The 23,046-nt window shown below is 39.3% G+C and overlaps 1 protein-coding gene across 7 annotated transcripts in view; it reads left to right on the plus strand.

Moving 5' to 3' along the window:
- Positions 1-2,136: 2,136 nt before the first annotated feature.
- The window catches only part of gabrg2 (gamma-aminobutyric acid type A receptor subunit gamma2), a gene marked incomplete at its 3' end in the record, with an annotated part of 29,803 nt that continues 8,893 nt past the window's right edge, over positions 2,137-23,046 (plus strand). For all 7 annotated transcript variants that reach the window (XM_080040357.1, XM_080040363.1, XM_080040360.1 and 4 more), the window contains exons 1-4: positions 2,137-2,193; positions 4,754-4,974; positions 6,546-6,628; positions 8,787-8,924. In XM_080040357.1, coding sequence (XP_079896483.1) covers positions 2,152-2,193; positions 4,754-4,974; positions 6,546-6,628; positions 8,787-8,924 — 484 coding nt within the window. In that variant the 5' untranslated portion in view covers positions 2,137-2,151. The remainder of the gene's footprint in view (positions 2,194-4,753; positions 4,975-6,545; positions 6,629-8,786; positions 8,925-23,046) is intronic.

The following is a 23,046-nucleotide window of genomic DNA, read 5'->3' on the forward strand; positions in this document are numbered from 1 at the left end:
TGAGGCAAATAGGACAGAGAGAGAGAGAGAGAGAGAGAGAGAGAGAGAGAGAGAGAGGAAGGAAGAAAATATGAAAATCCTTAATTCCTGTATTCATAATACATCCATGGCATTTTTCAAGGTCATTGCCTTCTAGAAAACAAATAGGATTCACAAATATGGAGTTCAACCGCAAGGATATAGAGTTATTGTACAATGAGTTTGATGCATTTTATTATCAGGGCTATATGACTGCTAATGCATTCAGTCGAATTCTATGAGCTAATTTGATGGGCCTTTTATCAGAATGCCTGTGGTGGGTGTATTGGTACGTGATATGTTTTGGCGCGTCCACTTTATGTTCACTGGTATCTTAAAAATAACAATTCCTCGGAATCTGTTTGTCGATTATGAAAGACATGTACTATCCAGTTGGCTGAATTAAAAGAGACAAATTAGTTTGAATGTGTTCAAATTCTATTTATGCCATGCCTTAAACTTTATATTTGGTTGGAGTAAAAACCCACCCCAGGGTGACATATTTTTTCGCATCACGTTTCCAGTCCACATAAATTCTAATTATGCAAAGACAATTATATATGTACTAGTATTCACAGCGACTTACTGATATATCTTGCCAAAAGCAACACGTGATGGTTAGTTACATTATTTGAGATAGATTGTAAACCAGTAGTAGGAGCAGTGTTTGTGTGTGTGTGCATGGAATCGTTCTTGCATGTTAAAGTGTGTTTGGAGGGTGACATGAAAAATGGATGTGAACCTGCACGCATTCACTCTGTCTCTATCTCTCACACTCAATATAGCTTCCACATCAAGCACTGAGACTCAACCTCACTCTCCTCTCAGACATAACGTGCAGTCATCCATAAACATACGCATTAGATAGCAAAGTATAAAAGCTGATCTAGGCTGACTTAGGGGATCTGACAGAGCATGGACGGCCATTTGACACCAAGCTGTCCAGTGTCCATCTCACTAAATGGGTGTAGGCAGTAGACACCAATAATTGTATTGCCTGGGTTTTGATGAGTGTTAACATGAAGGTGCACAAGTAGAGATCATTAATTCATGTGAAGGTGCACAACTAAATAGTTATTTCCTCAAAAGGAATTATCCTCAATTAAAATGTAAAAAACTAACGGATCATACTTTCCAATATACCTGCAATTACAATATTCCCTTTCGGCTAACAATTTGAATATCACAAATCTTGTCAAATCAAAATATTTATGAGGAACCTCTAATCTAAAAAAAATGGTCTCCACAGGAATGCAAGGCATCAACAGGTTGTTTGAGAGAAGAGACTGACGGCTATCAAGGAGAGATCACAGGCCTGAAGCATGGGTGTACAGAAAAAGGGAATGGATGGGATGTTCTGGAGTGCACAAAGGCATTCTGATAAATGGGTCAGGAGTGACCGTAAATACTGTACAAAGTGTGCAGTTCTCTGACATTGGCAGGGAGCCTGTTTGAAGATGGAATTGGCCCTGTGTGCTCCGATAGTCTCTTTTGCAGACAAAGGAAGTCTACAAGCCAGGGTTTATATTTCATGGGCACTATCAAATGTACCTTAGACCTGGTGAAATCTTTGGGAATGTAATACAGTGTTGTAAACGTAAAGTGGGATCATTTGATTTAAGCAAATTATTGTATGTGCTTCAAAAACACCACCCCAGTTGGATGCCTCAAGCCATTTATTGGAAATGCAATGTTTCAGTCATGGACCTTTACCAAGCCAGAAATGTATTCATTATTTAAATTATAAATGTAATCCCCTAATGGATATGTTGTGATAAAAGTCCCTTCCTTATATCTGGATGCCCATCTAGTTTTCTGCTATTTGCACCTTTTAATTGTATAGTTAGTTAGTTAGTTAGTTAGCTAGTTAGTTAGTTAGTTAGTTAGTTGGTTAGTTAGTTAGTTTAGCTCTTTCACCCTGGGGCTTCAGAATAAATAAATGTTTGTCCCATAATGGCATTTGTATGATGGATAAAAGGTCCATGATTGCATATCTACCAATTCTACAGAGAACTGTTCTCCACAACTTCATTTTTCCTGATTTCCTCCTGTCTATGAGGTTACCATTGCTCATCTTTAACATGGATTTTCCTATTCTTCGTTGCAGTCAAACCAACAGTGATCCATACAGACATGTTCGTCAACAGCATCGGCCCAGTTAATGCCATCAATATGGTGAGTAATACTGGAATTTGATGACAGGGTGTCATCATTGTTATTAATTATCAGCCTGAAAGCGTTTGTACCACTAAAGCAGATTATTTATTACCACATTGTTGTCCGCCCTGCCTACATTGTCAGGGACGTGAGCGTATAACGATCCAAGGGAGCAGCTCTCTTCTCTGTAGTTGGCAGATATTCAGTGTCTCGCTCAAGCACACTTCATGGGGCAGTTGCTTGCCTTCATGGATGATTGGTTGGTCGACCTACTCATTATGCTGCACCACTACCCTTAAAAAATGCAGGTTGTGATCAGCTACTTAACTACTGCACTGGCACCACAGTGGATACATGCAACACCTCTTTTTTTTGGATTTAGAAATAGTGATTAACAGTTTGCCATATGCGTTGCAAGAAGCTATGGCCAAAGCAACATATTTGCTGATTGGCTGCATGGGTTGGCGAATCTTAAAATGTTTTCGCTTTGAAGTTGCCGAGAATTGCATCAGCTACAATCTGAGGTGTCACTTGTTCCAGCTCTTTGTGGTTTGTTCAAATAAATATGCCATTTTTTTGATTTCCCTCGCCTCTGGTTTTGATGTGACTTTTTGGGCCTTTGATCATTTATATCTGTTGTTATGCTTCACATTCAAACTGTGCACTGGTTGGTTGCACTACTTGTGTTCACCAACTGCAATGCAGTTTATTCTCTTTACACTTTTGGTTGATAACAATGTGCAAATAAAATCTTTTTTTAAATGAATAGTGCAGATTAGTTTCAGTCAACGTGAGTTGGATAACTGGTAAGATGTACAGTTTCAGATTCCAAAATCATACTAGTGTATTAGATTCGGACATGCTGAACATTAGCTAGAAGTTTAAGATAGGAAGACCCTACTCCATGTTGTTGTTTTTTATTACCATTGGTGATTAGTACCACACATATTCTTTATTTGAAAACTGAGGAACAGCAGTTGAATATGTAGCCGTCAAGCTGCAATGATCACCAAAACAGGGCCTAACAGGCCATCTGAGAGTGAAGTGTTTTTTAGGACAGAAAGAAGAATTGGAAAAATCTCATATAAGCGTTGTTTTACTAGTGATTGTTTTCTGTTGTACATTCCCGCTGAGAACCCACTTATATTGTAATTCTGCAGAGCAGTCTGCTCTACGCGTTCCATTTCACTTAGTCTTAGCTAAAACCCCCACTCTCAATAACTGCAGTCACAGTAAAGTTGGAAGAAAAGCATTGACGGAATCAGTTCGAAAATGTGTTTCAGTTCTCACATAGGACTCTGCCGGCATGCGTGTGTACATGTGCAGTGCATGCTTGTGTGTGTGTGTGTGTGATTACAGCATTCTGCTGACATGAAACGCTGACTAATTGCTTCACATTCATACTGTATGTAATCACCGTTGCTGGGCCCATGTGTTCACACTGTGAGATGAAAAACAAGGTGGTCACAACTTTGAATTTTTAATAATGCGATAGGAATCTTTGAAATATGGCATAGTAACGTACAACCCATGTGAGAGAGGATAGAGATGGGAGATGCTTACAGAGACTTGAAGAAGAAAATGAATCATATATTGATGCATTGATAGCCTCTAGATCTGAGCAGTTATTTGCCGTTTTTAGACAGCTGCTTGAAAGGTGAAAGATCCAAGGGTGTATGTAATTATAGGTTAAAGGGGGGAGATATGTTCTTGGCACTCAGCAGAGCCCAGTTGAAGATCCTTGGTTCAAAAGGGATGGTATTGTTTCCTGGTGAACATTTTGTTTTTCAAATCTCGTTTAAGACTATTTGGCATGGATTTATGCTTTATTGTTGGGTTAAGCTTTGTCAGAAAGTTAATGCCTCTATGCCCTCTTGCACACAAATCCCCAGATATTGTTTTTCTCTGCTCCTTTACTTTACTTTGAACCGCAGGGCTCAACTATTTAAACAACACAATAAATAGTAAAGACTGAAAGTGCCCTCTGACATTAGACCACACCCTTGCTCTTAGATCTTTAGATCTCTGCTGCCAATACCTCAACCGCCAATGATTACATTCCTTTCACAGCACTCAGTGGCCGCATAGGAGACAAACGTTTTTTTAGGCTCTGGACAAAATGCCGCCAAGGCAGCAGGTTATGAGTTTAGATAATACTTGAGTCAAACAAGGGGAATTATTAATTGCCCTTTTGAACATTTATTTTCAGGTTGAGTGCGTCAAGATGTTCTTTTCAGCAGAACTATTTAGTAGGGACAATAGGACTTCTTGGCCTGAATAGAGACCATCTTGTCTGAGGAAAAATGTGCCTGCAAATGTGTTCTAGAACTGAGTTTCCACTGGCATATAAAGGTTCCCTTCAGACAAAAGAAAGGAGGGCTTGTGCAGCCCACATCAAGATTTTGATCGTATTGCATCTCACAGTTAAAAGCTACACGTTGACACAGTGACAGCACTGGTTGCAAAAATAGTGTTTGCAAGTGGGTTTTTTATTTCTGAAAAACTGAAACATGTATCAAGTGTCTTGCTTGAAGCCAATGTAACAATTATGGTAACACTTTGTATTATCTGTTGTCAGGAATACACCATCGACATCTTTTTTGCTCAGACCTGGTACGACAGAAGGTTAAAATTCAACAGCACAATGAAGGTTCTTCGCCTCAACAGCAACATGGTTGGGAAGATCTGGATCCCAGACACTTTTTTCCGCAACTCGAAGAAGGCCGATGCCCACTGGATTACAACACCCAATCGCATGCTGCGGATCTGGAACGATGGCCGAATACTTTACACCCTCAGGTAACTTTACAGCGATTTAGGGTATCTTTCATTCCTACGTTTTGACTGATTTTGATGCTTGCAATTCTTCGCCTCATCAATAATGACTACCATTGTATGTCACTGAAAGGTTAAATAGATGGTTATCATTATCTCTGCCATTTTAATGCTCTCGTCCCTAAACAGAAACATTAAAGAAAGTGCTTCTCATTACTAACCTAGTAGGACAACAAATCCTTGGAATGTTAATTAAGATGACTGGGGACTGCAAATGTATTAAATACTGTATATATATACACACAAACAATTGATTGTAGCAGAAAAGAATAGATACATGGTCATAAACCTTGTCTCAATCATTTTAAGCATTCAAGCCGGACTAAGAACTGATAACAACTGTGCAACGTTTAATTTTTGATCTGTATTATTATCAATTTGTAGATACTAACAAATACTAACTTCTATACTTTGATACCAACTTCCTGGAATCTACTACGAGAAGCAAGCATTGTGTGTACTTTAGAATGGATTTTTTAAGTAGGTATCCAATAATTTACAGCCATCCCGACATAAATGTTTCATGGTACCAATGATCCTGAAAAGACCCCGGCAATTGTTTTAATTCCAGCTTCTCAAATTTGACAGAGTACAGGAACTCCGACTGAATGAGGCCATGATATCTTGGTTAAAAGGGAACACTAGCACTACACTGCCCTAAACTGAGGATTTAGGCACTGTTGTATGGCTTACAGTGGAACATTTTAATATCCCTAATGTATTTTTTCATCAGTTTGAGTTTTTGGAATGTTTCATATTTTTTTTCTAAATATCTAATTCTAAATATTGCTATTTTGTCTAATGGCTCATTCTTGCCCGAATGACTGGACAGATGCAGTAGCCAGTTTCTGTTCTGATGGGTTGGAGGTATGACGATGTTCGCCTTTTAGCCCCGTAATTGTACAGCAAACAAACAGACAACTGTTTGTGAGTGTTTAACCCATGGATCCAAAAAGAAAACATGGGAAATGTGTACAACAGCAGGATCCATTACAGGAAAATATGAATTGTGATTATCATCATGTTTTACCATCACGTCATAAATACAGCAGGCGTTTCAATTGACACCACAATTTATCATCTGTGATAATAAGTGAGGAAGTAAACTCCTCTGGACTTAATCAAGGCATGATGGATGTGCTGCTATGGAGAACACTACCCCTACACTTCATTAATTTGTTAAAGAACTGAGAATTTAACCACTGGTTAATTAGAATGGCCGCCGTGATTGGGAGGACAGTGATACATGACAATGGATGGGTAAAGTCATTTAAGGTCATTCTCTCATTAAAGGCAAGTTTAATGACTTTGCCTTCAAACTCCCTCAGGTGTGAAGAGAAGAGCAGGGTTGTTTTGCTGTGAAAATCATCAATTTAGTGTAGCGTTAGGTTAATTAATAGTTCCTTCTGCTAATACCGATAAGAGGGGGGGGTGTAATTCTGAGTTTTTCCAACCACATTGTTGTTTTGTGGAATACTGCTGTGTGTGTCCTTTAAAATCTATATTAATACATATACATTTTACACTCTCTGCAGGTTGACCATCGATGCCGAGTGCCAGCTTAAACTGAACAACTTCCCAATGGATGAGCACTCGTGTCCCCTGGAGTTTTCAAGCTGTAGGTTTGGCCATATGCTGATAACCCAATGTCTAACCCCCTCTCTTCCATCTCACACACGCAAGCACGCACATGCGCACACACACACACACACACACACACACACACACACACACACACACACACACACACACACACACACACACACACACACACACACACACACAGTAACCATAAGCAAGCGACATGTGCGCCTGACAAAGACTTCATTTGAGGAATGATTATGCAACAGGCCAAATCAGGGAATTCTAGCTGCAGTAGATATATTTATTTCAAACTCCTGAAAAACCATCAAATGAGTCATGTAGGTGGTTTTAGGTAGTGTATTTTAGGTTGCAAATATGGAAGTGTAACAGAAAACCTTGCGTTCTTCGCTGACTGAACTGCTACCTAAGGAACGAGCGGCGTAATAGATTTAAAAAAAAATATAACAACCTATGTGAGATGTGACAAGCAAAAACATTTGTTAATAATAAATAATAATAATAATAATAATAATAAATAATTCAATAATTAAATTGTTGAAAGTGTTTCCTGTAATTCGAGGAAGGAATGTATTAATAGATGTCTCACTGATAGCTCGACCAGAGGCAGAGTACTGATTGATTTCCCTGCACTTTATCAATACTGCTCTAAGAGGCGATTCAAAAAGTGACAAAGTCAGTCCCTCTATGTGAGGAGCTGATGGAGGGTAAATTATGCTATTGAAGCCGCTGTTGATCTACAGATAGGTGCACCATGGGATATTCTCCAGAGAGAATGCTTCCTAAATAGAGCTCCAGAGCAAGAAGAAAGATAAACCAGGAGGGGGGTGGCAGGCCTAAAAATGGAACAGAAACATTGATTTGAATTTGATGAAAGCCAAAGATGTTTCCAGAACTTTGAAAATCGCTTGATGTACAGCACCCAAGCTCAATCTCAGAAGCAGCAGGCGGGGCGCAGTGTGCAGCAATTTATCTTGCGGCACATTTCCTCAACACGTGTCACAAAGTAACAAAGTATTGGAAATCATTCAATGCAACATCTATCGGTTTTGGCTGTGTCAGAACACACTAGACTGAGTTGTAAAACGATCTGAAGATACACATGGTACAGAATATTATTTCAGTATTTTTAATTTCAGCAACTGTATCAACGACAGCACCAGCAACAACTTGTTCCATAGGGAATTCATGGTATTGGGCTCCAGGAGCAATCGTTGTTGCAGCTTCCCAAAATGATAACGAATCAATAATTTCTCCCACGATGCATTGCCCATGAAGGTCTGCCTGGCTGGCCTTAATGTGGCAAACAGGCAGACCTTTCCATCCTCTGCTCCTCTGAGGTCCAGCATAAGTGGATACCTGAGAGCACTTAAGTCATAAAGCCTTTTAAAGTTTGCACTGAGGAAGGTTCATGTGCATTATTCAAGTCAATTTCTCAACATCCTCACACAGCTTATCGCTACACGGAAGACAGCACTGGACTTAAATCGAAAGAATTGTCAGAAGATCATGACATGCCTACCTTAAAAACCTGCACTGGGTCATTCTTAGTCAAGTCCATTCACAGGATTCACAATTGCACTTGCTATTAGTTTAGAATAAGATCAGCAAAGCCTCTTTTTTTAACCTAAATTTGGATACCAGACACAAAATCAATACTTACAAATATAATTTGATTATGATAATGCGTCTGTGCGTCTAAGTGAATCAGTGAATCAGACATTACACTCGGTATTGTGATTCTCCCAACCATATCCTCTTGATGTAATATAATTATTGCAATTCAATTCGCCAGCAATTAATCGATTTTTAAAATGTTTGCTTTTAAGTCAGCTCAGTGCTTGAGAAAAACAAGACATTTTCTCCACACAGACGGACTGGATGGATATTTTGTCAACATGTTGTGCCCGGAGTCTGTGTTATATAATGGTTCCTTCATGAAACAGTTTATGTGCAAGCTAGCTGACTTGGTGGGTATGGAATGATGAAATAAAACAGACTGTGGTCTATGGTTTTGTTCAACATTGCATAGAAACACATTGTTTTATATAGCAGACAGTCTAAAAGGAGAAAAATCTCCCTGGATATTTCCTAAAATGGGATGAATGTTCGTCCCTCCTCCCCTCCTCATTTTTTAACTGAGCTCCATGTAACTCAGTTCCTTTCTTGTTCAGATGGCTACCCCAGGGAGGAGATTGTTTACAAGTGGAAAAGGAGCTCTGTTGAGGTTGGGGACATCCGCTCCTGGAGGCTCTACCAGTTCTCTTTTGTGGGCCTGAGGAACACCTCTGAGATTGTCAGGACTGTCTCAGGTAAGAAAAGCATTTTGTTTAACAAGCTATTTTAAAACTGGTGTTATTCAGTAAAAACTGACTGTATAAACTTTGTCTTTGCCGGAGACATCCAGCTTGTATCATTGTGTGTGTGTGTGTGTGTGTGTGTGTGTCAGAAGAAATTTCTTGAACATGTGAAGGCTGTAATGGAATGGGGACTGTGACACAACAGTCATGATGGGCATGCTGTATTTAATCTGATGGAGGCAGGAGTGTGCAGGCAGTATCCCCTTAATGTGATGATATGGTGGAATTTAATATATGAAAGTATGATAGATGTTTGTATTATCAGTTTGAATGAATGGCAGTGACACTACTTGTTTCTAGGGTTTACATCATGAACTTTTAGAGGAACGGGGACATGTGTTGTCATTTTTTATTCACTTTTAGTTCCGACTGCTTCTAGGGAAGTCCGTAAGGGCTACCATACGGTAAATAGGGATTCACTCATGAATTACATAAAAAAATGTTTTGCAGCGTTCATTTATACCTCATGTGGTTTAAACGGGTGCCACACTTGTGGAATCATTGTAGTTTTCAAGAATGTGGATTTCACTCTTTTTGAGCACAAGGGCAAAATGACCTTCAGCACAGTTTGTGCAGATGTTTATGGGAAAGATACAGTAATTGAATATATATTGAAAATTCTGACTTATTTCCAAATAGTGGACATTTAATTCCAATTCCTTAATCTTAATACCTTATTTGCTAAATAGAAATACTAAACATGCTGTTAATATTATCTTTGTCACCGAGATGTCTTTCAACTTTCTACTTGCCCTCTATAAGAAGTGAATGTAAAGAATGCGGTGCCTGGTAAATGACATACGGGAGGAACATTTTCATAATTCATTATTATGGGTTGTTTTGGTTTGCTGGCGGCAATCCATGTTTGCTTGAGGAAAAACAGCTGCTTTCCCTGGACGGTGGTGATGTAAGGGCCAAAACCCTGTTTGCATGCATTTGCTTGTTTGTGTATGTTTATATTCATGAGATGTTGGTAAGTAATGTATGTAATGTCTTGGAAGGAATTCTTTGTAATATGTACATGTGTCTGTGGTGTGAATCAAAGAGAGCCTGCCGCAGAGGTTAACTTTGACCGGAGGACAATTCATTTGTATTAGATCTGCTGCAATACCTGGAGGAACTGACTGGCAATTTCAAAATAGACACTATTATACAGTGCATACAAGTGCAATATCCCCTCAGAACTCTCAAGGGTAAATGGCATTGAAAGAAATACAGAGACTTGGAAATGTATTTGCCCAAACTTGCAACTTTAGATATGATTAGATTCAAATTCAATCTAAAGTAAAGCCGTCATGTTTCCAATTAACACCAAAGTAAAGGTGGAAATCTGTTCTACTTTAGCTTCAAATGAATCTTCTTTATAGGATATATTCAATTCATCCTAGTCCATCTGTTGTGGGGTGGGGTGGGAAGGCTGCAGAAAGGAAATTCATGGTATCAGACATGTGGCAGCAGGGTCATTATTCTTGCTATCATTTGCTGTAGTCCTTAAGAGTTATGCTTCCGTTACCCAATAAAGGCCATTATATGAGAAGCAGACGCAGTAGTAAACAGGAAAGTCTTCAAGTGAAATGACTACTACATACAGTCTATGCCTTTTTGGGTTCTTTATTCAAGTATGCCTCCTTGTTTGTTGGTGATGCAGTTGTAGCTTTACTATATGTTTGTACATGACTATTCAGCTAACCTTATTTGAGGATAAAGGCTGTTGCCAGCTATGTGCAGTGGAATATATAAACAATGATCTCTTAAGATGAACAATTAAGTTGAAGGACATTGTGTTTGGAGACGTTGCATACAGGGTGTAAAAGCTAGATTCCTGTTTGGTAATTCAATGGTCTATAATGATGACAAAACACAGGGAAGCCTCATCTTTTATGGCAAAAGCATTTTAGAAATGGAAAGTATGTAACTACTGCAAAGTACAACTCTGATGTCTTCCCTAGCCTCTGCAATATTGCTTAATATTTTAAAAGTTTCAATCTATATAGTCAGATACAGAGTCAGAAGTGACCAGAAGACAAGCCTTGCTCTATCAAAAATACACAGAATCACGCTTGTATGCATTTGTGCACAACGTAGCCATGGGAATAAGTGAATTCAGCCAGTCGTTCTGTAATTCGTCCCAGTTCAACAGAGTGTCACTGCAATGTTACACACTCACACACACGGAAGGCAGCACGAGTGTGTTGGTTGGTGTGTGTGTGTGTAGTACAAATGATTGAACTGAAGTGGTGGGCTTTTGTTTCTGTTTTAGTCCAAACATTTGTTTTAAATGGCGAGATGTAAAAGGCAAGCCGCGTAGGATGATGAGTTGTAGTGGAGAATTTTTTCAGTGTCCTCTGACTCTCTCTCTTTGATCCGGTTTGTTATTCCCACAAACAGCCATCTGCTCCCTTGTCAGAGCAGAGAACCTTGACTGTGGCTGAGAGACCTCCTGTCCCATTTAGCAGTCAGTTTGGGTATTTGACCCGCTTCAAGATGAGCACAACATCTGTCTCAAAAAGCAGGCAGTCGGGGCTTTATAATTACCTAGTCATCTCAAGTGCTCGTTATGCAGCCGGTACGTCTCCTTAAAGTTGTGCTGGAAAGGTAAAAATATCCCCTTATGTGCATGTGTCATTATCAGATCATTACTGTGCATTTCAAATGTACACAAACATTGGAATGAAATACACTGTAATTGTAGCTACTAGTTATTTAGATGGCTCTACTTAAAACTGAATTCTTATTAACACTTGTGTTAAAGGCCTACTTCACCGGTTTGAATATGAAGGTGTATTGAATTCTGAGATCCTATGTAGTATAAATGTGCGGAACAAATTGAAATCGGTTCATCCTAGCCTGAGAAAAGGCAGAAAGAGTGTTTTTTTAACCCTATATTTCTCTTTCTCGTGACATCACAGAAAGAGAAATATAGGGTTAAAAAAAAACTTACTTTGTAAATATTACTGTGATGTCTTTTACTGTGACATCACAGTAATATTTACAAAGTACGTTTTTTTTATAGGGTTAAAAAAATAATCTGAGCCACTTTTTACATAAGCGAGCTAAAATGATTTATCACTCAAATGTACACATTTCCCATTAATTCAGGATGTTTCCTAGAAATGGGCATTAGCAGAATTTTTTCAAGACAAAGGGCAGTGAAAATATGATTTTTTTTTTTAAAGTTGTCATGTGGGTCACTTTACCCCAGCTGTGGGGTAAACTGAGACGGACCAGAAAAATCAAGGGGGTAAAGTGAACCAGCTGGGGGTAAACTGATCCACTTACTTTTTCCACTCTGAAACTACCATAACAACATTGTAACAGTTAGAATCCTGAAAGCTAGCCACACGTTCCAGAACTAATGTCAGACTAGTAAAAGAATGATGGGGTTTGGTCAATTAAGTAAAGCACATTTTCTAAACACTTGAAAGTAACTCTGAACAAAATCAAATACAACATGTTATAATTCAAAAGGTTTTAATAATATTCAAATGAAAGATAGAACCAGTTAGATTAGAACACAGTCTGGGGGTCAGAACACAGGACCCTTAGAGCCAGCTTGTGTCTGAGGGTTAAAGCATAGGAAAATCAGAACCAGCGAGAACAGCCTGGGACTCGGAACACAGGAGAAGACCCAACTGGATTATAACATCAGGCTGTCATACTCTACAACTAGGCCTACTCTACATTCCAGCCCTGAAGGTTACACGGAAAAATGAGAAGGTGCTCTTTCCGTGTGGTTGCCCCAGGTCGTCTTCCTGGTGTATTTCCTTGGCATGATGGCTTTTCTACAATGTATATGACATTAAAATAAAACATGTGTCATGTACTATTACATTAAAATATGTTTAAGACTAAACTTAACTTGTGCCTCATGGTGTCACAGCATTTGTCTCACTTTCCCCCACCACCACAATTTGAGAAAAAACTACCTCTCTTAGCATGGCAGGCTAATCTTCAGCTAATATCATCACATGGTGTTTATATGTTGGTGGTTCATCAACACGTATGATAGAAGTTTTTCTTCGTGAATACATTTGTTTTGGCACAACAGTTGATTAAGTTGACAGCCAGAACATTTACTTTTATATGCAAAATACCTATTTTGGTGAAAAAAACATGCTTACCACAGCACCATGAGGTCCTCTCTTTCAGGGCCATGGGGAAATGAGAGGGACTGGAAAACATATATCTCACATGACCACAAATGTTTTCTGGATGCCTAGATACCGGGGGTGGCTCACATTACCCGATGCCTCAGATTCCCCCGTTCTCCCCTATATATATATATATATATATATCGAGTGCGAAAATAAATTCAAAGGTATATAAATACATTGAATTGTAAGCAAGCATTGTATCACTTGTTATACTTTACAATCAGATGGTAGCCCATGATAGCTTTGTTTAATTATTTTAATCATGCTAAGTGAAAAAACTAGGGCTGCATTTGTGCAAGAAAGTTAATTATTATTTTACAAAGGAACACACACTATTTAGTGTTGTTATTGTTGTCTTGTGCATTTTTGTTCGCTTGAAGTTTGAACACTTGAGGGGTGCTGGTAGGGGAGGGGGCGGGGGGGCTGTGGACTGTGTAGTACTCGGTAGGGAGAAGGGAGTCCTTCAACTGTACAACCCTGGCTGCAAGCTCTCATTCCAGCGTCTGACATGTCTGTGACTTTGTCCTGCCTTGAAGGCTATGGTTAGTTAATGTTATTCTTTTAAAAGAGAATGGGTCGGGTGAGGCGACAGAGAGACATATAAGCGAAGCAGACAAGCAGACAGGTGAATTGGCTTGATCCAGACAATGATAACTGTAGAAAACATGCTGTGTGACAAGCCAGCTTCTCTCAGGCTCAACCTGCCACAGCACGACTCCACTTCCGCATGCATATGTGCTCGTATTCTCAGAGTAACTTAATACATTTAAATACGATAACAAGAATTGATGCACGTTTAAAGAACAATAGAGCAAAACCCTTTGAATTAAAAGTGGAGCTGGTGCGTTGACATGCCATCTGCTTTTCTGATGTAGTTTTGTTGTAGCTTTTGTATAAAGGCTATGTCTTTTTATATTTGGTTTCTCTTCCCTTCAGCCAGTGTCCAAAGGCTTGGCCTCTTTAACTTGTCACTTCACATCAGTGCAGCCTGTACTGCCTGCAAGCTTATACCTGCGTTTAAACACAAATACACAGACAGATTTACATGCAAGCACACAAAGTCAGGCCCTAAACTATAACAACATTTTAAAAAGTGACAAGTAAGGACCATTGAAGGACACCAGTGGCTGGAATAGAAAGGAGCTAAAAGAGATATGGGGAGATTTTAATGTAGGACAGACAAACGGTACATAGCTAACTTTTGCTGTAAAGTTAATCTCACAGTTTACCCCTTGGGTGACTGGGTCAAGCTTAACACTGGGAGTTGTGTTGTCATCCATCTTCCAGGCTGGAGTTCGGTCACGACCATCATAGTGCAGACAAGGACAGCAATGCAAAAATGTTTAGCATTCCTAGTTTTGACCCTATACTTCGGAAACTAATAAAACTGGACTTGAAATTGTAAAAACGAGATCTGTTCTTTTCACAGTTCCGTAAAACATTGATTATCACCAATTTGCATCCAACAACAGTGGTGTGGTGTTTGATAGAAGGGGTGGAAGACGAGAAGATATATTGTGAGGGGAGAATGAAGACGGATGAGGGATTTGTTTTATCAAGATATAGGTGATTACTCTTTTTGTCGACTGTGATGCATTCACTATGAACGATCCAATACTATCACACGGATCTCTCGGGCATTTACCATCTTCCCAGAACACGAGGGGAATAAATGAGTTTGAAAAAGCTTTGCTTAGTTGAGCAAAAAAGCTTTTCCTTTCGAGCATAAAAGGGAATCGTTGCCATTTGCTTTCTTTCTATCGTGTGTTCAAACTAGTCTGACGTTTGCCAGCAGTGAATCGGAGGACGGTTTCAGCGCTACATGAGGTGGTTGATTTGCTGTCTCGTCAGCAGTAAAGGACAATGTACGCCATGTGTATCTGCCGTGTCCGGTTGACATTATTCAGAGTGCTTTGGATTTGCGCCAGTGTCCATGAAATAATGCATGTTCGTATGCATCCTGTTTGCCTGCATGCACATTTCAGTGCGTGCTCTCCACTGAATCTGCTATTTTTCAATGCTATTCTTAGAGTGACCTTCCAAAAGCTATGGCGTGCAGCCCTTGTTGTCTGTGTGCGCCCGCCTGTGTGATTAAGCTTGAGTGGAGAAAGCCCAGGGACACATCAGTGGCCCTCTCCCGATTACGGAGCTCCACAGTTCGCAGATGATTCTTTGATGGGGCGAATCTGGAGGCAGTGTGGTTGAGAGGAAGTGACCCGGCGAGAGGAAACAGTCAGCCAAACAAACACATGAACACCCAATATGCGCGGGCAGAGTATATTTAAAACACTCATATAAGGCACGGCCATTCTGTGACAAGCCAAAGGATTCCCCTTATAGCATTGCAGAGTGCATCATTGTTCTATCTTTAGACCCTCAGTGCTGCTATAAGGGACCTAGGCCATAATATAATCCTTAGCTACACTCCTACACACTCTCACACACACACAACTTGAATAGGTACAGCTCTGTTGCAGGAGAAATAATGGGAGCTGAAGAATCACATCAGAATGAGCTCCAAAGATGGAGAACGTCAAATAATTTTCAGTCATAGTTTGTGTTGTCTTTGCCAAGAGTGGTTTGCTCTTTTTGGTTTCTTTCTCCGTCTTTCTTTCTGATATCACATTTGCATCCCAGTCTTAGACATGGGTGTTTGTGGAAGTTTTCAGTCTTGTGTTAGTAGTATTGATGTTTTGTTACTGCACTGCCAAAGAGAAGATGTTCCTTTGAGGCAATCCACTTTAAAAAAAAACTAGATTCAGGACAGGAATGCTGCAATATTGTCTTGGCGTCAGGAGCTTTGTGAATTCCCCAAGCGGTGGTGCAGTAACGGTCACGTCACATCTGGGTCCAACAGCAGAAATCCACAACAAATGAAAGGAAAAATGTTATCAAATTTCTTGATTTAAAAAAAGTATGCCACTGAGACTACGGCGCTTGTCACAAGCTGTTTGGTTTAATCAAGAGAAGATGAAGGGGGACAAAAAGCAATAAAACCAAAAAGCCAATCGTTTTTTTTATTGTTACTGAGACATTCCATCCCTGAACCAATAAAGCACCTGCGAAAGCATAAGCATATTGCGTGAAATTATCCCAGTTTCCACTGCATAAATTGTCTTGATGAGAAACACTTCATCGTCAGAATAATGCACGTGCATAAGATATCTATAAATAAACCGACACTTACAATATTCAAAATGTACCTTATGGGGGTGTTATAGGTTTCCTGTAATTTGCTAATGTCAAGTAGTCCAGTAATGGGCTGTTGTGAATGCTAAATGCATTACATCGCATACAGTGTTAGGGGGGAAATGCCAGTCTTTATTTATAACCGTTATTTTAGGGAAGCATTAAAATCAGACCTCAAAAAACTTCAATAAAATACAATTTGTGCAGTGTAGGTTAGCCATGACTATGCTGCATATGAAAACAGTAATTTATTCACGGTAATAATACCTCGCAGTCTTTTTATTTTCGCAGATGACGATCACTTCATCTTTGCTAGGGGACTAAAGGTCAAAAGCGCTAGAACAATGCATTAGCTTTGGTGCGACTTGCTATAATAGCTGCTGTCTATAATCTCTCCATCCCATCATCTCCCCTTTTCTCTCTCTTGCTTCTGGGTGATAGTTGTGATGGGCAGGAGTGGGAGGAAAAATACTCTTACTCAGCCAGAATCCTCCTTTTGTGTCGTTAAATACCAATTTACACTTCTCCCATCATCCACACACACACGTACAAGGGTCTACTTTATGCGGGCCCCCAGCTCTTTTTCACTCTCTCAAAAAGAGATGATTATTTTTATTTTTGCGCCTAGTGTATTCCTGTGTCCTACTTTTTACACCCCCAGTCCCTCCCCTACTTTTGCTTTCCCTCTCTCTCTCTCCCTCTCTGCTTTCCTCAGTTGACAGTCTTATAAGCCAGTAATTAGAACCTGAAAACAGGGAGTGGGGGATAGGCCACACGAGAAGAGACTGCTTAGGGAAAATAAGGCTCTTGTTTTCCTCCCCACTGACCACCACTTGCATATAAAAGAGTACCTGGGGTGTAAAGCAAGGGAACACGTATTAGAGGATGGATTTTATTTTTGTGGTGAGATTCTCGTCCCTTAGTGTTATGTACTGTATATATGTTTGTTAATTTTGAAGGACAGACCATGAAGCACACTTAATTAAGTATGTAAAAGGCAACCCATTGCCCCGCTCTTGATATGTGACTGCAACTGACCTTATTTTTATTTTTCCATGCAGTTGAATGACACTAAACCTTTCCGAAGCACAAACAGTCGCAACATGAGTCTCGGGAGTGCTTAACTAGGACACTGGAATACATTAACTACAAAATTAGAGTCATCTAATTTGCAAGAGAGAGAGAAAGAGCGAGAGAGAGAGAGAGAGAAATGCAGAAGAGCAAGTGGTGGGTGTAAATAAGTGAGGTTGTTGTTGGTTCAGTTTTTTTTATGAGATGCCGGTAGGCAAAAGTATGGAGGTCACGGGGCAGACAGGGGGCATGGTTAAAATAAAATAAAATGACAAAAAGAAGAAAATGCTCAGACAGTACCTAAACAGGCCAAAGCTGTCAGAGATGCCATTTTGGACGTTTGTGTTCTTCTTGACATCTGCTGGTGCAGCTGTCATTCTGAAACATCGTTTCACACTATACCAGTAGTGACACACTGGAAGGTCGGACTTAAGTTGAAGTTGTTGGTCTTTGGTTTTAACAGGAGGAAAGTGTTAGAGACTTTGTAAAATAGAGTCACGTATACTGCAAATCAGGATAGATTGTTTTAATGGATGCTTGGACCAACATTACTGCTCCTGACGGTACATACTGAACTACATCTTCTGCAAATTACTATAACAACTGCGTCCACGGCTTGCACATTCTACATCTGATAATAATGTCTGTATTGTAATTATTACAGTATGATTACATCTGTGGTGCAATCTTTTTATATGAGTCCAGCCGCTTTGCTTCTCTCTATGACCTACTTAGTTAAAATACAGATTATTTCTGACAGACATGTGAGTAGGATGTGGGTTTTGTGTAAAACATTTAAACATTGGACTCAAACTCAATAATTTGTTGAGAAAAATAATGGACAGATTCATAGATAATGTAAATATTTGCTATAGTTAATATAGAAATAGCTGCATTGCAAGTCCTGCATTTAAAATGTTATATTAGTTAAAATACTGAGGTATTATCAGATAAATGCTATTCAAGTCTCAGAAGTGAAGGTATCAAGGTTTTTTTTTCCTGGTGCATCAATGTATGAACAATTGAACAATAGTTTAATGTTGTGAAGGGATGAGGTAGAGACTATTTGACTGCTGCACTTAGTGGAAGTTTAAGTAATAACTATGGATCATATTTCATTAACTGATCATATATTGTGTATGCGGAATCTGCAAATTGAGAGAAGAAACTATAGCCTTCGAAAAAATGTAAAGTATGTTATTTGTAAAGTAGCATGATGAATAAATTGTATAGTATGGTATATTTACAATCAGTTACATTACACCACTGAAAAAGAAGCATCACTCATGCTGTAAGACAGCTGCTATTACACAGATACCCAAGGAGCAAGTTGATACATGGCTTGTATGTAGCTCTTAGAATGTAGCCTACAGTATTTCTGTTTTTTTTTTAAATGGAACAAGAGGGCCTTTTTTACATTGCAACAGTGACTACTGTGGCCTAGATGTACTGTACGCTAACATCTGTGTGTGCACACGCACACAACAAAATTCAACATTCAGTTCTTACTACCCTGTTGAGATGGAAAAAGCTGGTTCAAATGCTAAAATCAGTTCATAGTCTCAGTGGAGCAATTTCTCCTAGACCATGCCCTTATTGGCGACTTCATTGTTATAAAGTTCTGTGCTTGGGTCCTTAAATGTTTCATCTAGTTACCTTATTGGCCTACCATAATATTCTGCAAACCAGGATTTCAAAGTAATTAGCCATATAAGAAACACATATAGAGTAGTTGTAGAACATCCTGAATCTGGATGGTTATTACATTTAATAAAATGATGAAACTCACATCTGCAATCAAATAAAACAAAACAGAATTAGCAGTGTCCCATGGATCATAATGAATCTGGGAGCCACATGACCTGAATTCTAAGGATGGACTTAATATGATTTTTATGTTTTTTCTTTCTTTCTTTTATTGTGGAATTACAACTCTGCAAAATCAGTATTTATATGTCATGTGGTGTACAGGCGATTACCTTGCCAAGCTTTGCAAATAGAGCACAGTAGGCCTTATCTGTGAATATTATGCTAATACATGTCAAATACTATAATGTATCAGAGGCCTATTATCAGTAAGTTGAGCAAAGGCTACAGCGAAATTAAATTTCAAGTCGTCTAAGCTTAGACTGTGAAATGTGTTACCTTCAATCAACCTTTCCATGAATCCGTATGAGGGGATGCATTGTTAATATTCATGCCGAGCAGGGATCATGAACCCTAAGCACAAGAAGCACAATTGCTTATAAGGCGTACTTGCAATGAACGTATCAGGTTTTTTTCAAGTGTATACTTTCTGAGAGTGCTGTTTTGGCAAAGCCGTGTGATTACTAAGTAACTTCAAAGAAAATGCTACTTAGGCTGAGTGTGCTCACGCATAAATCAGTGCTGCAGTTTTGGGCATTTCAGTCCGTTTGTTGAATACAATTAATTGAATGTCCTAGCTTTAAAACTTGGGATCCAAAACTCTAATCTGTAATAGCACAAAGCCATTGGCAATGAGGTGAGGAGCGATTGTCTTGGCTTACGCAGTGTTTTTGTGAGCTTATCCATCAAATTTTAATATAAAAATTACATTCCTGCTATTGCAAAGAGCAGTACATTGTGTCTTAATGACTGAAAAGTCATCAAAAGATATCCAATATAACAGTGACGCTTTTTTTTTTTGCCTGACAGAACTTGTGATTCATTAAAGTAGACACCGAATGAGATGAGGTATAGAAAATGTTCACGGTTTCCTCTGAAACTTTCATTCATCTTGACTCTAGGCCTACAATAGCAATATGTGACTACATTCCACGGTAGAAGACCATTTAGTTCAACATGTTAAACTTGCTGGAACATCACATCATAACAATATCAAACTTTATATTCCATTTTTGCGACTCCCAAAGGCAGCATGTGGGAGGTATGCGTAGACATTCTCTTACATCATATTTGATGAAAAAGTGTTACTATAATAGTGTTGTTTCTGGAGAAGATCATTTCTCAGTCATAAGAAATACGGCCAGTGCTGTGACATCCCTGTCCTTTGATTTTTTTTCCTGTGTGTGGCTCTGCGGGCTTTGCTGCCACGGTGATTATTCCTACTGAAGCTACTGTAACTACTCAGTGCTTCTTCTATTTTTAGCAAGCAAATTGTTTTTCCTGCTGTAACACTCACTTTTTTGCTGAGGGATTTTCTTCTGGCGGAAAAAAAGGACCCAGTTTCCTGCACCCAAGGTATTTGCAAGCATACGCACATGCAATCGAAGCTGAAAAGATCCCCCTTCCCAGTGGCCTCCTGAAAGCGTTTTGTCTTCTGCGCTTATCTGCAGTTTACCATCACTGCCACAGCATCTTATTCTCTCCTCCTCCTTTCTTTAACTCTCCCCAAAATATGCTGTATTTATTTTGAACTGCAGCTAATTTTCCTTTTTAAAGAAAGGCCAGACATATAAGTCTGGCCATGAGTTATGTGACTGTTTAGTGAGGAAAAACTCTCTCCCCTGTCCAAAATAGTAAGAAACCAAAAGAGGCGATATATTATAAATGGGGAGAAAGGAGGGTAAGTTCTGTATTTTAGTACACGGCGGAGCTTATGTCATAAGTGTGAATCGCATTCTGCGTCACTGTGTGAATAAAAAAATAATGAAGCCAATTTTAGACGAGGTAAGACACTGGAGCGTGTATACAACTGAGCGAGACAGGGAGATAATTGAGAGTAAAGGCTCATGAATGTGTTAGCTCCCTTTTTAATTATGTGGCATAGTGGATATACACGCACTGATGGAATTCGGCTTGTCCAAAACAAATGTGTAGGGAAATCAAACAATTTAGGTGAGGACATGAGTAAATGAGGTGATCGTTTAGTAGGCCTGAAATAAGATGGTGTGGTGGGGGCAACTGTCCCATGGTCTGTGTGGTCATGACATTGTGGTGATATAATTTATTTAAATTTTTTTGTGGGGGGGGGGGGTAATATGCAACACTTAAGCACAATTAAAACATAGATTGCAGACATGTTTACCCAAAATTAGACTTGTACTACAGAGGGCTATTGTGTACAAGTCTAGTTTCAATACCTCTCACATTTCAGTTGATTATCCTTATTTGGTGCATATTAAGCACCAATTTGTGTTTAATAAAATGAACGTTGATTTAACTGGCATACGGCAAACCAGATCATGTGTTCCAGCAAAATTAGATGTCAATATTTGTTTTTAATTGGCAAAATGTGTGTGTGTGTGTGTGTAAGGGGGTAGGTTGAGGGTGTCTCAAAAGGGTATTCATAATGATAGCATGTTACATTCTTATCCAAATCTAATCTTTTAATCATATACTAGAATTTAAACTTGCTGTTCTAACTTTAGCAATTCCTACTACACTCCTCCAATAATGGTAAGGAAATCTGATTTGGCAGCTCTTAACTGCCTGTCATAATTCCCATAAACAGCCTTGCTCTCGAATAATTTGAGGCTTATTAGTACGTATGAGAGAGGGATAATCATCTTTCACTGTCAAATTCACCACACTGTTACCAACAAGGCAATCACAACTCTGCAGACTCCTGTCTGGTGTTTAATCACGCTGCTGTGTTTTCCGCAGTTACTCACCATGACAATTGCTGTGCCTTTCTTGCCGTGACATCATCTTGCCACCCACTGCAGTAGCCTGTGGAGGGGAAAAAAATGAAAAGCCATTATGACTAGTTAATCACTCTCAAATAGCCCGTAGTCCCGTCACAGAAAGTGGTGAGTTAACATTCTCTTTAAGTATTATTGTTGACCCGTCCAACCAACCATGGCATAACCCCGGTCATTAGCACACACACACACACACACACATGCACATGCACAGTATTATCCGCTGTCACCTCTGATATAAATGACCCATGACAGGGGAAGAGCTCAGTAAGACAGCCTGTCAGCGGCTCTGCAATGTGTCTGGCTCGTCTCCCATCATTGGATGGCCAGCATGTGCCTGAGGTCTCTCCTGCCCATCCATAGCCACACCAATTTACAGCCTCGCTGCCAGCAGAATGATATTCTCATGTGACAGTTTTTTTTTCTTTTTTTCCTGCGGGTCAGCAATCCTGAATTACCATGTGTCATTCCATACATGGCTATTCTGCAAAAAAATTGCAGATACATTGGGTTCAAGATTTCTTTTTTGCAGGTTCAATATAACCAATAAATAATAATATTGCTATTTCTGTATTCTAATAATAATCCCAGTATGTGTGTGTGTGTGTGTGTGTGTGTGTGTGTGTGCTTGTGTGTGTGTGTGTGTCTGTGTCTGTGTCTGTGTGTGTGTCTAATTATGTTGAGTGTTTTGTCTCGAATTGCCTCTGCGGCTTTTAATAACAAAGCAGAACTGTTTTCTGATGAATGATCATCCCGCCAAGTTTTTATTACCTTCCGTAGATTACATCAGCTTGTAGTAAATCGCCTTTGCCAGGGAAATGTGCGATTCTTATACCAATATCATAATAGTAAATACAAACAGTAGTTTAGAGTTGTTGTCTGCATAGTTGATTTCTCACACTGCTGTCATCAGCATTTTTCCCTTCATGAATTAGAAACAGAGGGACGGGTTGAATTGGTAGCAATGTAATTATAGCAATATAGCAAAGTTGCAACTTTTAGGAATTATAGCCAAGAAAAAGGACTATGTTGATG

Source organism: Ammodytes marinus, assembly GCF_949987685.1.
Source record: "Ammodytes marinus genome assembly, chromosome: 14".
Classification (NCBI taxonomy): Eukaryota; Metazoa; Chordata; class Actinopteri; order Uranoscopiformes; family Ammodytidae; genus Ammodytes; species Ammodytes marinus.